Here is a 16,396-nt window from a genome sequence, read left to right as displayed (position 1 = left end):
GCTCAATGAGGGGTGATAAAGGAAAGTTAAGAGAAGTTGTGGTAATAGGTGCAGTTGTATCATAAGTTGCACTAAAATACCCAATATCCCAAACCTTTTTAGCTCGTCATAATGTTTGATTTATTTAATTTGTTTTTAGACCAAAGAGAAATTCAATTTTCTTACTCGACTTAGTATTTGACAGTAATTCCGTTTCATTTTCAACCGATCCTAAGAAGTTTGAAAACAGCATTGTGAATCTTTTTAATAAAGGAATAAAATGCATTAAAAAAATACCACAGCTGGAAAAGATGGTAATGGAAAACCTGTTTTGGAGTGGCAGTCCTCTCCTAGAGTCTGTTGGGGAAAATGAACCTCTTGTTAAAAAGTTACGTGATACAGTTCAAACATGCCTGAAACAAGCTGCAATACCATTAATGGCATATGCGAAAGAATACGAAAAATATTTAGAGTTGGCTAATATGGATATCAATGAATATTTAAGGTAAGATTTGTTTATAGTGAAAAAAGAAACACTTTGGACATTTCATTACCTTGTGTGTAAATATAAGTGAATTGATACAACACAATGCAACCACCTTTACAGTGTGACTTTATTTATAGCTTTACAATTAAAAACACCCTTTTAGTTTACTGGCTATCACTATGTAACATTATTATTCCTATGTTGCACTTTCTATCTTTTTTTTAACATTATATTTTAGTGCATATGGCAATGAGGAGCATACTCCAGCTCAGGCGAAACAAGAAATTGAGATGCATCTTTCAGAGAAAGAGAAAATTGAAAATAGTATCCCATCCTATGTTATCATAGGTCCTTTTTGGGTGACATGCGAACAAGTGCGACAAACACTGTCAAAAAAGAGAAAAACATTAGCAAACTCTGTTCTTGAATTATTAGCGAAGAAACTGCGCTCTCAAGCAGACCAAGTTTGTGAGGTATTTAAAGTTATTTCTAGAAAACTTTATGATAAGCCAAATGGCATTGAAGAATTGACAGAACAACGAGAATATATAAAAACACTTCCAGCGCTGCTAACAGAAAAACAGGAATTAATCAATAAAGCGATGGTGGATTATGAGTTGATTGAAGAATTTTACTATAGTATATCTGTGGATGATTTTAATGCTAAGTAAGTTTTATAGCCTTCTATTTATGCATTTAACTAATTCTTATAAGGCAAAGAATGCAACTTGATTAGTTATTTTATAGGCCTGACTGACTGTATTATTCGAAAAACCATACAATACAGGTTTTCTTCGAGTTGTTCTTACTAGTTTGTAAATTGTTGTTCTGGTAAAAATAACAACACTAAATCTGTTTTGCTTTGTTTCCTTATGGTTACAGAAAAAAAATTAACTTTGTTACTACACTTTGTCTTTCTTAGAATTCCAGAAATATCTTAGCCTTCAATTTATTAACCCAATTTGTTTTTTACCAAACTATTTAGTAAAGTTTTTTATTTTGTTTTGTTCTAGATGGAGCTGTATAGCTTGGCCTGGAAAAATTGAACAACAAATGGAAACAACTTTAGTCAATTTAGAAAGTGATGAAGAGAGATTTCACAAGAATCTACTTGCTGAGCAAAATTTGTTTCAAGACCGTCTTGATGGACTTAACATGGTTGTTGCCGGATTTGCTGCACACACTGATATAAATAAGTATGTTTCATGTAAATATTCCTCAAACAGTACTCAACAAACTTTAATCAATGCGGCTGTTAAATGATATTGCCCTGAAGAGTACTTCAGGACTTTGCAGTTAAAAAGCTGTAAATTATATTTCTGGTTTTGTCATGACTTGGTAATTACATGGATACACATTCCACAGAGAAATTTTTCTCAGCTCATTGCATAGCTTTTAGGCATAGTTAGAACATTTAAATTAGGTGTGTTATAAATTATGGCAAAAGGCGTAACCAATGATCCAGCCTAATGTCAAAAAACAAGTAAAGTAATATATGTTATGGCCTAAAAAGGAAAAGCTAAGAAAGAGAAACAAAAAAGTTTATGCTAGCCTTCCTTTACTGTTTTTTTCACACTTCCAAGCATGCATGTGATCTTAGTCTTCATAAGAACTGTGTACTGTAAGAATCGCCCTATGGTCAATGGATCGATATTTTACCATGATACATAGACATCAACATGGCTTCGTACTTTCTTCTCAATCCCGTCTTTCGCTTTGGGAGATAGTAAAAAGTGTACATAAGCAGCTTTCAAGTTGAAAAAGCCTGTTTAATGGCCTCTGTCACTGTTTAACAATCCAATCATTGATAATGGCTATTTGTCATAATTTTGGAGCCTCTTATAACATGCATTTGTTATGTATTTTTTTATTTTTTGCTATTTTAATTATCATTTTTGTAGAGCACATGAAACAGCTAACGAAGCCCGCCGTGTCAACAAGCAATTAAAAGAATGTCAAGCACAATCTCACTTGTTTAATAGTCGTGAAAGATTATTTAACATGCCGGTTACAAATGTGAGTGCTGTAATAATAAATCTGACGTTTTGCATTGTTAGTTGTGATGCAGAAATGTGTAATTCTAAAGGTTTACTTAACAGATTGGTATAGGCTGAAAATTTAAAGTGATAATAATTCAGGTTTCCTGCAGCTTTTATGAATCTGTGTGCAAAATCTTCTTTTCATTACATCAAGAGTTAGTTTTCAGTCATCATGCTAACCCAATTTGATTTTTTCAGATTTATCATAAGCGAACGATAATTTTTTAAACTTAAAATTACCATAATGCAAAACTAAATACTACATACACTGTAATACAATGTAACATCTAACAATATTTTTCCTTCTGCATCTTTCTACTTCTATCAATACATGTTATCGTACATCTTCAATATAAAGCATCAAATGAATAATTTTAAATATGTCATTTAGAAGTAGCTACCATTCTTTTATGTCCTGCTACAATTATGTTTTCTTGTTGTAGTATTATTTTATCTAACCTACAATGTTGAAAATAAAATTTTTACATAAGTATTCTATTAAACAGTTAAAACTTTAACTTGATATTTTTAAAACTGATCAGGAAAGTTCTGGAAATTCCAGAATACAAATCTTGTATGTATAAACTTGATGATTCAAATATAATAACTTTTGAACAAGCTCAATTTGAATGATGAAGTAGTTCAAGTTAATTAATTCAGCAATAAATACATATTAATTTAATATATATTTTTTTATTAAAAATAAAATGTAAAAGCTTTTTGGCTTACGCCATCATATATACATAAATTAAACGTACATAAATTTTATGTACTGATGATGGCGTAAGCTGAAAAGCTTTTACATTTTATTTTTAATAAAATATATATATTAAAATGCATTTACATGGTGAATTTTATTACAAATACATATTAGCATTTGAATATTTCATTATTTAGGCCTTCAAAATTTACTCTCTTGTTAAATTTTTTTTTGAAAATACTGTTGATGTATGGTTTGATAACAGCTGATCTGAAAAAGAAAGTACGTTTTAAAAATGAGAAACAAGAATACAATTTTAAGCTAAGGCGCCACGAGAAACATTTTCATGCGCGTGCTATGCAACATGTCCCATAGCATGCGCATGAAAATGTTTCTCGTGGCGCCACATCTTATTTGCTGCAAGATTATTTCGAAAATCGAAGTTAAAAAATCATGCTCAAAGGGTATACCGTATCCTTAAGTTTTTTATTGAGTTCATGTGTGATTAAAATATGGCAGGAATAAACAGAGAAGTTATTTTAGCTTTACTTTTGTTGGACGAAGAAGAAGAGGAAGATCGTGAAGAACCACCAAGAAATTGCTGGGTGCAACCGTGGCTTGGGAATAGAGAGTGTCTTGGCGCTTTTCATACAATCTTCAACGAAATAAAAAACGATGAGAAGAAATGTAGAGGGTATATACGTATGAATAACGCTCAATTCGAATACCTAGTCGGTCTTCTTTCTGAGGATTTGCAGAAACAAGATACAAATATGAGGAATTCTATCACACCAGCTGAGCTCGTTTGCGTGGCCCTACGTTACTTAGCGACTGGTGAGACTTTCAGGTCTTTAGAATTTCAATTCAGAGTGTCAAGAAAAAGAATTTCAGCAGCTGTTATGGAGGTATCTGAAGCTATCATAAAGAGGTTGGGTCCAACCTTCCTTTCAACTCCGAAAACACAGGGGGAATGGCTAGATATCTCCAGAAAGTTCAATGAGCGTTGGAACTTCCCAAATGGATTAGGTGCTCTCGATGGGAAGCATATCGTCATTCAGCAGCCCCCAAATTCAGGGTCTCATTACCGAAACTATAAAGGGACAGACAGTGTAGTGCTCATGGCTCTTGTCAAGCCAGAATATGAGTTTCTTTATGTGGAAGTTGGAGCGAACGGTAGAAATTCTGATGGAGGTATATGGGACCAATGTAATTTAAAGAAGGCGCTAGACAGTGGATCGCTAAATTTACCAGAGGTTTGCAATTTACCAGGTCGAAACAACAAAGTGCCGTATGTGATAACAGGAGATGATGCGTTTCCTCTTAAGAATTACCTGATGAAGCCTTATCCACAAAAAAATCTGACAGTAAACAAACGCATCTTCAATTATCGACTGTCACGAAAGAGAAGAATTTCTGAAAACGGATTTGGGATATTGGCAAATCGGTGGCGCATTTTTCGTCGACCTATAAACTTAGAACCAGAAAAGGTTTCTACCATCACAATGGCAACAGTGGCATTGCATAACTGGCAGAGGAGCAAAAGTTCTGTGGGCAAAATTGAGCTACCAATTGGTCTTGTCGACCGAGAGAATGAGCGTGGTGAAATTATCGAAGGTGCTTGGAGAGAAGATACTCCTACTGGCACATGGTTTTCACTGTCCAATGACATTTACGGCAATCGATCTAGTAATCAAGCCAAAGCAATAAGAGACGAGTTCACGGAGTATTTCGTAATGGAAGGTGCTGTACGCTGGCAGTGGCATTGCGCTAGAGTTGACATTTAATTTTATTTTTTGCGAGGATAAATAAAAAATGATAAGATTTACTGAACGTTTAATATATTTTTCTGATTTATTTTACTCCAGAAAATGTCTGCCAACCATAACGTAACGTATCAAAACGTATCGTTCGAACAGGATGAATTTGCGGGTGAATACGGCTGATTTTGAGAAGGTAGAGGTGGCGATTGCAGCATACCAGTATATGTATTTGCCATGGGATATGATGGGGTGTATGGAGTAAACGTTGAAGCTGCGAACATACGAGCATGATGGTTGGTAGGCATAGATTGGTGTTATTTCTGCTCTTCATACTCGAAAAAAATATCCATGATTTTTTTCTTCAACCTTGGCCAATCTTTTAGTTCGCACTGGACCAAACTGTCGGCCACTGTACTTCCAAAAATTTGGGCACGTTTTTCGACAGCAGATTGCGCTTCGCATCCATATGTAGAAGCTTGTTGCGGCCGGATTTCATGGTGATCAGCCCTTTGTGTGATGGAAGTTGTCAACGCTTTCCACAGTTCGGCTTTGGCACACTGCTCCTCCGTCATCTTCTTCTCCCGTCGTTTTTTAGGAGCAGGGGTACGTGGTTCATCCTCGTTCATTGTATCGACGGTCTCATCCATATCGCAAGTAATCTCAACGAAATCCATTTGATTATAATGGTCCCAGGTAGAAAAATATGCTTCGTTTACACCTGCACCAGAGGATCTTGATCCAATCTCCCTATTGCGCTCACTTCTATACTTTGTCAATGCGTTATGCCATGACGTTTTGAGCTCGTTTACGGTATACTTCCCATCAAAACGCTCACTCAGTTTGACCATCAGAGCTTCGCGCAACACTCTGTCTCTATAATCTTGTAGAGTGTGGTTCCAAAGCGCGGGATTTTCACGATAAAAATCAATCAATTCTTCCAACTCGTCGGACGAAAGTTGCGCTTTTTTCTTTTCTTTTGTAAGATCACTTACGATAAACTCCATTTGTTCATAAAACTTCCACTTTTTCGATGGAACTTCACTTCCAGCATTACGTTTAACTTCACGGAGCATCGATGAACGAAGAGAATGGAATGCTTTTTCTAGAAAATCACAGCTATACGCCCCCTCAAATTCAGTGACAAGGTCTATTTTCGCAGCTTCTTTTTTGTCTTTATTTTTGTAATATATATTCCCACTGTCCCATAACGTTGGGTTCGCTTTATAAAAGTTTATTAAAGTAACTTTCTCCTCGTCTGATAGTTTTTTCTTTTCATCCGCCATTTTCGCTATTTTCTCACTAGCTACTCTTCACTTGCAGTTCAACTTCTCAAGAAAAAAACTTGTTTATATCTTTCTGTGATTTGATTGGTCAATAAAATAATGCCTCAAATAATTTTGTAAAATATTTGTTGCAGAAGGTGGGGACACGTGCAACATTTGCTCCACAACAAATTTTTCAGCACATTTTGTCCCCGGAGCACGGGAGCAAAATAGATTCAGATCTATTTTGTCCCCGAAGTTGTGGAGCAAAATGTTTGCTCCATGCAACATTTTTTTGCTGCATTGCAGTGAAAAATAGGCATGGGACACGAGTAATTTTTTTTATGCGCGTGCTATGCAGCAATGTTGCATAGCACGCGCATGAAAATGTTCCTCGTGGCGCCTTAGCTTTACCATAAACTGCATTAAAACCAGGTTGTTTAATTACTGCCTCTTTAACCTCTCTTTGCCTCTTTGATTTGAAAAGGGAATTGATTAAAAGGATACAAATCAATGCCATGTGATGCACAAGGTATATTATATATATAAATATATGTATACAAATTTAATCAAGCATAACACTATTCTGATTTCAAGAAAAAACATGGAAAAGATGCAGTTTGCTGTAAAGAACACAAAGAAGCTTTTAATGGCTAATTCTACTAAGCTTAGTGTCTGGTTTGCAATTTACCAGGTCGAAACAACAAAGTGCCGTATGTGATAACAGGAGATGATGCGTTTCCTCTTAAGAATTACCTGATGAAGCCTTATCCACAAAAAAATCTGACAGTAAACAAACGCATCTTCAATTATCGACTGTCACGAAAGAGAAGAATTTCTGAAAACGGATTTGGGATATTGGCAAATCGGTGGCGCATTTTTCGTCGACCTATAAACTTAGAACCAGAAAAGGTTTCTACCATCACAATGGCAACAGTGGCATTGCATAACTGGCAGAGGAGCAAAAGTTCTGTGGGCAAAATTGAGCTACCAATTGGTCTTGTCGACCGAGAGAATGAGCGTGGTGAAATTATCGAAGGTGCTTGGAGAGAAGATACTCCTACTGGCACATGGTTTTCACTGTCCAATGACATTTACGGCAATCGATCTAGTAATCAAGCCAAAGCAATAAGAGACGAGTTCACGGAGTATTTCGTAATGGAAGGTGCTGTACGCTGGCAGTGGCATTGCGCTAGAGTTGACATTTAATTTTATTTTTTGCGAGGATAAATAAAAAATGATAAGATTTACTGAACGTTTAATATATTTTTCTGATTTATTTTACTCCAGAAAATGTCTGCCAACCATAACGTAACGTATCAAAACGTATCGTTCGAACAGGATGAATTTGCGGGTGAATACGGCTGATTTTGAGAAGGTAGAGGTGGCGATTGCAGCATACCAGTATATGTATTTGCCATGGGATATGATGGGGTGTATGGAGTAAACGTTGAAGCTGCGAACATACGAGCATGATGGTTGGTAGGCATAGATTGGTGTTATTTCTGCTCTTCATACTCGAAAAAAATATCCATGATTTTTTTCTTCAACCTTGGCCAATCTTTTAGTTCGCACTGGACCAAACTGTCGGCCACTGTACTTCCAAAAATTTGGGCACGTTTTTCGACAGCAGATTGCGCTTCGCATCCATATGTAGAAGCTTGTTGCGGCCGGATTTCATGGTGATCAGCCCTTTGTGTGATGGAAGTTGTCAACGCTTTCCACAGTTCGGCTTTGGCACACTGCTCCTCCGTCATCTTCTTCTCCCGTCGTTTTTTAGGAGCAGGGGTACGTGGTTCATCCTCGTTCATTGTATCGACGGTCTCATCCATATCGCAAGTAATCTCAACGAAATCCATTTGATTATAATGGTCCCAGGTAGAAAAATATGCTTCGTTTACACCTGCACCAGAGGATCTTGATCCAATCTCCCTATTGCGCTCACTTCTATACTTTGTCAATGCGTTATGCCATGACGTTTTGAGCTCGTTTACGGTATACTTCCCATCAAAACGCTCACTCAGTTTGACCATCAGAGCTTCGCGCAACACTCTGTCTCTATAATCTTGTAGAGTGTGGTTCCAAAGCGCGGGATTTTCACGATAAAAATCAATCAATTCTTCCAACTCGTCGGACGAAAGTTGCGCTTTTTTCTTTTCTTTTGTAAGATCACTTACGATAAACTCCATTTGTTCATAAAACTTCCACTTTTTCGATGGAACTTCACTTCCAGCATTACGTTTAACTTCACGGAGCATCGATGAACGAAGAGAATGGAATGCTTTTTCTAGAAAATCACAGCTATACGCCCCCTCAAATTCAGTGACAAGGTCTATTTTCGCAGCTTCTTTTTTGTCTTTATTTTTGTAATATATATTCCCACTGTCCCATAACGTTGGGTTCGCTTTATAAAAGTTTATTAAAGTAACTTTCTCCTCGTCTGATAGTTTTTTCTTTTCATCCGCCATTTTCGCTATTTTCTCACTAGCTACTCTTCACTTGCAGTTCAACTTCTCAAGAAAAAAACTTGTTTATATCTTTCTGTGATTTGATTGGTCAATAAAATAATGCCTCAAATAATTTTGTAAAATATTTGTTGCAGAAGGTGGGGACACGTGCAACATTTGCTCCACAACAAATTTTTCAGCACATTTTGTCCCCGGAGCACGGGAGCAAAATAGATTCAGATCTATTTTGTCCCCGAAGTTGTGGAGCAAAATGTTTGCTCCATGCAACATTTTTTTGCTGCATTGCAGTGAAAAATAGGCATGGGACACGAGTAATTTTTTTTATGCGCGTGCTATGCAGCAATGTTGCATAGCACGCGCATGAAAATGTTCCTCGTGGCGCCTTAGCTTTACCATAAACTGCATTAAAACCAGGTTGTTTAATTACTGCCTCTTTAACCTCTCTTTGCCTCTTTGATTTGAAAAGGGAATTGATTAAAAGGATACAAATCAATGCCATGTGATGCACAAGGTATATTATATATATAAATATATGTATACAAATTTAATCAAGCATAACACTATTCTGATTTCAAGAAAAAACATGGAAAAGATGCAGTTTGCTGTAAAGAACACAAAGAAGCTTTTAATGGCTAATTCTACTAAGCTTAGTGTCTAACTATTCTGCATCAGCTAATTATGTGTTCTGTTACAGGCTAATCATCAGTTCACCCTGACTGTTCAGTGCAAGCAACAGTAAACATTTGTCACATTTTGACAACTTTTCTGCAAAAAATATAAAAAAAATCCTGTGTGAATATATCTTTTTATCTGATGGAAGTAGCCTCGTTTCCCATAAGAACAGGAGTTGGGTGTCCAGCCATGGAAATGTTACACAAAACAGGACAAAGGTTTTTTATAGCTGGCTCTTTAAGAAAAAAAGAGAACTCTAATCAAAGCACAATTTTATGTAGCTAGCTAGCTCATAGCTTTACAACTATAAAGAGGTATGTCAGGACCAATCAAAAGGAGATCCAAGTCAGCACCAAAAATTGAGATAGCTCCAGCACACTTTTCTTACTTATATATAAAATAATTCTTACCTGATAAAATACACGAATTTAAAGAATAGTGTTTCAATAAAGCTACTACGACCAACCAGACCAGCAAGGGGCCAACAACAAAATGTTAGCACGTTTAGTCATGACCGTACACAGAATGTTCTGACCACACGAAGAGTACACAAACTCTGTTCAGATTGGTCATTGAATTGGCAAAGAAGGTTTTAGCCTGGACACAATCTTAGCAGCGTCTAGCCTAGCTGCGCTGTCTCTATCTTCTCAGGCGATTTAAAGATTCCGCCTTTGCTAGAGGAAATCAAAAATGCTAATTTCAAATGATTTTAAAGATTAGAAACAAAACAAAAGGAAATAAAAAATAGAATGTTTCAGTACCCTTAAACTTAAAAAGATATGTATGATAAAAGTTAGTTAAACAGGACAACCAAGTTATTCATTCTTGTCTTAATGATAATCACATGCTTGACTGAATACTGTGGATAATAATTAACTGCCTTCATATCCTGTCCCTGTCAGTAGAAACAATAATGTCATGCCAACTTTTTGCCTGGGCGTGTTATGTCATTACACTTATTACTTTCAGATTTCTGGCAACAGGGAAACAGGGAGCATTTCTTAGCCTTTCCATATGCCTTACATTATCCATTTGAAATCTTCTTAACTGCTGAAGAGACATTTACCTTGATACCTTTTTGGCGATGACAGGGTTGCTATGCTTTAACATGTGTTGTCATAAATATAGGCACAAGACAACATTGGTATTTGCACAACATCCAGTTTAAACCATTAATTCGCGCATGGAAAACCTTTTGATAATTTTTTGAATACATATTAATTCATATTATTAACTTAGTTATTTTGTTGACCTTATCTGTTTTTACAGATCCTGTTTCTGATCCATGAATCGGAAGTAAATCCTAAATATTTCATGATGATTTATTCTATGATCTAGTTGTAGCATCATAAAAACTTCCACATTTCCAACTAACCTCAGATAATAAAGGGTGTAAACGAACATCAACCATGGTTGCGCAACTTCAACCCTTTAAGAAATATCAGACTCAAAAACTTTATGTTCGTTATTCCACTTCTCACACTAAGTATATATTGATTGAGTTAGCACCTACACTTATGTTACAAAATCCACATGGCCATTTCAAGACAGCAGAATATTCTTGTCTTTAAAGAAATTGCTATCAGTATTAGTATTGTAGAAAATAGTAATAATCTATTCTCGTTTAGTATGACAAACTTGCAAAGCTCATTAAAGATTTTGAGCCATTTAAAAATCTCTGGCTGACGACATCTGATTGGTTGCGTAATCATGAAAGTTGGATGAACGATCCTCTAAAAACTATAGACGCTGAACTGGTGGAAAAAACTGTTAACGAATCTTTTAAGACTGTACATAAGTGTTCACGCCAGTTCGCTGATATTCCCAGTTGTCAACAGTCTGCTCAAGAGGTGAAACGATGGATTGAGGAGTTTAAACCTTTTATACCACTAATACAAGCATTGAGAAATCCTGGTATGAGAAAGCGTCACTGGGAACAGGTATCAAAATTGTATCAACATTTTTTAAGCTGATATTTTGTTTGTTTGTGTATACCATTCATGTTTTACTTAAATGTTTGTGTATTCAAATGCTAAAGTTTATCAAAACCATTTTATTTTTTGCTATTTTAATTATCATGTATACCATTCATGTTTTACTTAAATGTTTGTTTATTCAAATGCTGAAGTTTATCAAAACCATTTGCTGTTTTTTTCACTGTGAATATCTGTTTATAAAATACCTCTTTTTTTAGCTATCTTCTGAGCTAGGACAAACAGTCATTCCAAAATCTACTTTGACATTTTCCAAATGTTTGGACATGAAGTTAAATGACCATATTGATGTCATTGCAAAAGTAGGAGAAATTGCTGGCAAAGAATATGCAATAGAAGAAGTAAGAGTAAAATATTAGTATTCAAGATGTTTTGAGGTAACAGGAATACCACTATCATAAAGATGAATGCATTACTAGTTTGCTATTAGTTATTACATTACATCATAGGCACTAAACAAAATGCAAAACGAGTGGGAGCCACTTCTTCTTGAAATCCACGAGTACAAAGACACTGGTACCTATATTTTAAAGATTCTGGAAGACATTACTCAATTGTTAGATGATCATATTGTTATGACACAATCAATGTCTTTCTCGCCATATAAGAAGGCATTTGAGGACAGGATTAGTTCTTGGGAAAGTAAACTTGTTATGACTCAAGACGTACTGGATGAATGGATGGTGTGTCAACGATCTTGGTTATACCTTGAACCAATCTTCAGGTGCGTGTTTTTATGAATTTGATGGGCATATGTCATTAACCAAGTTTTTATGTTTAGGGACACTTTAAGAGATTGGACTTGTTTGAATAGACTGGCAGTTTTTTTTATGATTTTACTTAGGACCTAGTGTTAGTTCTTGTTAATCTGATAACATAACACCTATGCGGAAGTCTAGAACGTTGGCATATTTATTGGCCCTTTATTGTTTCATTTGTGTCCTGGTGGTATATCTAGCAAAAACGTTTTATGTTATGCAGTTGAATTCATACTTTTTCTGTTTCTATTTCATTATTAAACATTTCAAATGCAGTTCTGAGGACATTAATCGTCAGCTTCCAGTTGAAAGCAAGAGATACCAAACTATGGAAAGAATATGGAGAAAAATAATGAGCAATGCCTTTTCCAATCCACAAGTATTGGCAACATGTGCAGATCAAAGACTGCTAGAGAACTTAAGAGAATGCAACAAGTTGCTTGAACAAGTATAATTATTTTTGTCTCTCCTTTAGGTTCTTTTGTTAGACCCCTTATAAGGGTGAAATATTTAATTGGCAATTCTTATGCAACTTTTAGTGTATCTATTTTAATGAATTCCAGTTTCCTTACTGATACTGAGTTTTACTTTGTTCATTTTGGTTTGTGAGATAAACAGGTTTTGCAATTTGTGATACTCTTAAATTTATTTGGAATTACAGAACATTTGCGTGAGCACTATGCAGTTACGAGCCATCAGTAGCTCACAATTCATGGCACTATCTGTATTGTTGAAATCTTAGGTTCAAAAAGGATTGAGCGACTACCTAGAAACAAAAAGAACATCGTTTCCAAGATTCTACTTTTTATCTGATGATGAATTACTAGAAATTTTATCACAAACAAAAGATCCCACTGCAGTTCAACCTCACTTACGAAAATGTTTTGAAAATATATCCAAGGTATTTATGCATTTTTTCTTGCAAACTTTCCGTGTCTTTATGCTTGTAGTGTCCAAATTTCTATATAAACTGTTTCAATATTAATCTGCTAAATAAGGAAATGATTTCCAAAGAATTAACCCAAATACAGTAAAAAAATATGAACTTTTGATTCCAACATTAAACCCCTGCAAAAGCTCTTTTTATAGGCCAACGGTTTTTTTCTAGCTTACTTTTGAAGATGACCTTCAAATATCACACATGCACTCAGGTGAAGGAGAAGCTGTTCAGTTCTCAGAGGAACTTTATCCAACTGGTAATGTTGAGGATTGGCTGTTGGAAGTTGAACGAGTTATGAAAAGTAGCTTAAGAAGCATTTTATATGATGCTTTGCTTGACTATTCAGAAGTATGCATTTATTTTTTATTTATAACCTAAAATATTTTACCTGCTACAATAAAAGGCAGGTATATATATATTTTTTTTCATTATTATCAGAGTGAACGTACTGATTGGGTGTTACAATGGCCAGGGCAAATTGTTATTGCTGGCTGTCAGACGTTTTGGACCACTGAAGTTAGTGAAGCTTTAGATGAAGGAAATTTACCTGAAGCAGCTAATCATTTTCGAAAACAAGTATGTGTTCTTATGATGTGTTCTTATGATGTGTAGTATTGTTCTGTGTGTGCCTGACTGTAATTATGTGTTATGTATAGATTTTCAAGAGTTGAGGTTTGAATGCATCAATAAATCAAATTTTTAAGGGGCATATAAAATTAAAGTACAAACAAGTTTCGAGGCTGGCATAATGTGAGGCTGACATTTCCTATTTCTTTTTTGTTCTCCTCAGAAATAAAAAAACTTTATAATTTTTCTTTAAGATAAATTATCCTATCGGAGTCAGAGGTTGAAGTTGGCAATTTATAAAAGAAGCATAATTGCACTTTTTGTTGACAAAAAGTCTGTGACTTTAAATTACTTGTAAAATTTGAAGTATTTTTTTAGTTCAGATCTTTTATATTGACTGTATGGATGGAGCAGGGAATAGGTATAAGCAAATGTTTTTTAATGGCTTAAAGTATAGGTCTTCAGCTTTATTTGCATATTTCAGGGCGTCTATCTATAAGAAGTTTGTTCATCCTCATTTTTTAGCTTTAAACAGAAATGCAGTCAATAAGTGGATATTCCGCAAATAAAATATTCTGCAAATTATTTTTGTGAAAAATATAAATGGTCTCACCAAGAAAATGATTTCAAACTGTGGCTAAATCTCAACTTATTCATTATGGAAAATTCCATAAAAAGTAAATGTACAAACACACTTTTAATATAATCTTATTTATTGAGTCACACTATTTTGATCAGCATCATAATTGGAATTTTGTTGGTAAAACCAAAAAAATGTGCACATTAATTTTTAAGCATTTTATTTTTCAGCTTTCAGACCTTGTTGCTCTTGTTCGTGGAAATCTCAGCAAAATTGCTCGCCTTGTTTTGAGTGCATTGATTGTTATTGAAGTAAGTTTTTTTTAAATTTCTTTTTACCTTTGTCTGTCATGTTGTTACGTTAGCTGAAATAATAATAAATAAATAAAATGTTAACCACACAGGTGCATGCATGTGAAGTTGTGGAGAAAATGTTATCTGAAAACGTCACGAATGTGAACGATTTCGAATGGATTAGTCAACTTAGGTATGCTACCCTAAAAATGATATTGCAAATATATGCAATTAATTTTTTCTCTTATCAGCCAGTGATATTTCCATCAAAAATTAACATATGGAATATTTATTTTAAACTTTGTGACTAAGCTACTAATTTCTGGTATTACTGTTTTTTTATAGATATTACTGGGAAGAAGATCTTCTTATACGTGCTGTGAATGCTCAGTTTAACTATGGTTATGAATATCTAGGAAATAATGGTCGTTTAGTTATAACACCATTGACAGATCGATGCTACCTCACGCTGACTGGTGCCTTGCATTTATATTTTGGAGGTGCACCAGCTGGTCCTGCAGGTACTGGGAAGACAGAGACAACCAAGGTATACAACACTGCATATCTTAAAACATACTATACATACAATACAAAAATAGATACCTATGTTATCATTCTGCATTATATTTTTTCGGCTCAATTTATATTATTTCGTATTATTGGAAATCGTGTGCAATATCAAAAACATCAGATATCAATGAAAAAGCTTTATCATTCATGATGTATAATGTTTTTGAAGCATAAACCTTAAGTTTATCAAGGGTACTATACATTTCCTACTTTTTAGGATCTTGCAAAAGCAATGGCGATTCAATGTGTTGTGTTTAACTGTTCTGACCAATTGGATTTTATGGCAATGGGAAAATTTCTAAAAGGTTTAGCTACGTAAGTTCAACTTTTAAGCTTGTTTCTGAATGAAAGAAAACGATGTAAGAAAATTGTGATTTCATATCGTTCTAAGGTACAGGATGAATCTTTTGCAATATGTAAAACAAGCCTTTTCTTTATAGTTAATTTTTTTACAGGTCAGGTGCATGGGCTTGTTTTGACGAATTCAACAGAATAGATATTGAAGTGTTGTCGGTAGTGGCACAACAAATTGCAACTATACAGCAAGCACAACAACAAAAGGTATATGTTTTTGAATGTTCAATTTTATCACAGTTTTGCTTTTCAGTATCATATATTGTTTTTAATGTATTTTAGGTAATCTCTATTCTTGTTGCCTAGTTGTTACTGTTTTTCTTTTTACTTTAGGCTGAGCGGTTTATGTTTGAAGGAGTAGAGTTAGTACTTCGGCCTTCGTGTGCAGTGTTTATTACAATGAATCCTGGTTATGCAGGAAGAACTGAATTGCCAGATAATTTGAAAGTAAGACATGGTTTGAAAAATATTTCATTGGGCTTGAATTTTCTACCTAACTTGAATTTTATGCAATTGACACAATGATAGTGCACCCACTGCAAGATTGATGTCTGATAATATTTTGTAAATGGGTACAACGAAATAAGCCTGCCATTAAAAATAAAATTTTTCGCTTAAAGTTGATATGGGCTTTTATTACAATTTTGTCTATTTAATGAAAATATTTTTTTAATGTAAATTATGGTGAAAGAAATATTTTATAACTTGCAGTGTAAGTCTTTTCTCTTAAAGTGTTAAGTTGCTTTGCTATGACACAGGAAAAGGTGGAGAAAATTTTTGCATGAAAAAACATTTACAAAGTGTAATATAAATATATTTTTCATCTTTTAATGGTGTAATTCTATCATAATATGTTAACAGTAACAAAAGGCATAAAATTTAACATGACAAACTTTTGTTCCATTATGGATACCAACACTTCCCTACAGCACTATCAAGAATTGTAACTTTTTATTTCAATTTTTGAATAAAT

The 16,396-nt window shown here is 34.6% G+C and overlaps 1 protein-coding gene across 1 annotated transcript in view; it reads left to right on the top strand.

The window, feature by feature from the left end:
• The window catches only part of LOC130655720 (dynein axonemal heavy chain 1-like), a 52,244-nt gene that overhangs the window by 7,982 nt on the left and 27,866 nt on the right, over positions 1-16,396 (top strand). Inside the window, exons 12-28 of the mRNA XM_057458502.1 lie at positions 140-484; positions 705-1,133; positions 1,480-1,662; positions 2,368-2,482; positions 10,996-11,307; positions 11,562-11,702; positions 11,811-12,085; positions 12,396-12,567; positions 12,862-13,020; positions 13,228-13,407; positions 13,498-13,635; positions 14,437-14,517; positions 14,610-14,692; positions 14,845-15,046; positions 15,287-15,384; positions 15,525-15,630; positions 15,757-15,870. Of these exons, the coding sequence (XP_057314485.1) occupies positions 140-484; positions 705-1,133; positions 1,480-1,662; positions 2,368-2,482; positions 10,996-11,307; positions 11,562-11,702; positions 11,811-12,085; positions 12,396-12,567; positions 12,862-13,020; positions 13,228-13,407; positions 13,498-13,635; positions 14,437-14,517; positions 14,610-14,692; positions 14,845-15,046; positions 15,287-15,384; positions 15,525-15,630; positions 15,757-15,870 (3,133 nt within the window). The remainder of the gene's footprint in view (positions 1-139; positions 485-704; positions 1,134-1,479; positions 1,663-2,367; positions 2,483-10,995; positions 11,308-11,561; positions 11,703-11,810; positions 12,086-12,395; positions 12,568-12,861; positions 13,021-13,227; positions 13,408-13,497; positions 13,636-14,436; positions 14,518-14,609; positions 14,693-14,844; positions 15,047-15,286; positions 15,385-15,524; positions 15,631-15,756; positions 15,871-16,396) is intronic.

Source organism: Hydractinia symbiolongicarpus, chromosome 8, assembly GCF_029227915.1.
Source record: "Hydractinia symbiolongicarpus strain clone_291-10 chromosome 8, HSymV2.1, whole genome shotgun sequence".
In the NCBI taxonomy this organism is placed as follows: Eukaryota; Metazoa; Cnidaria; class Hydrozoa; order Anthoathecata; family Hydractiniidae; genus Hydractinia; species Hydractinia symbiolongicarpus.
The sequence above is the reverse complement of the archived record's forward strand: the minus strand, read 5'-3'. Positions and strand labels throughout refer to the sequence as shown.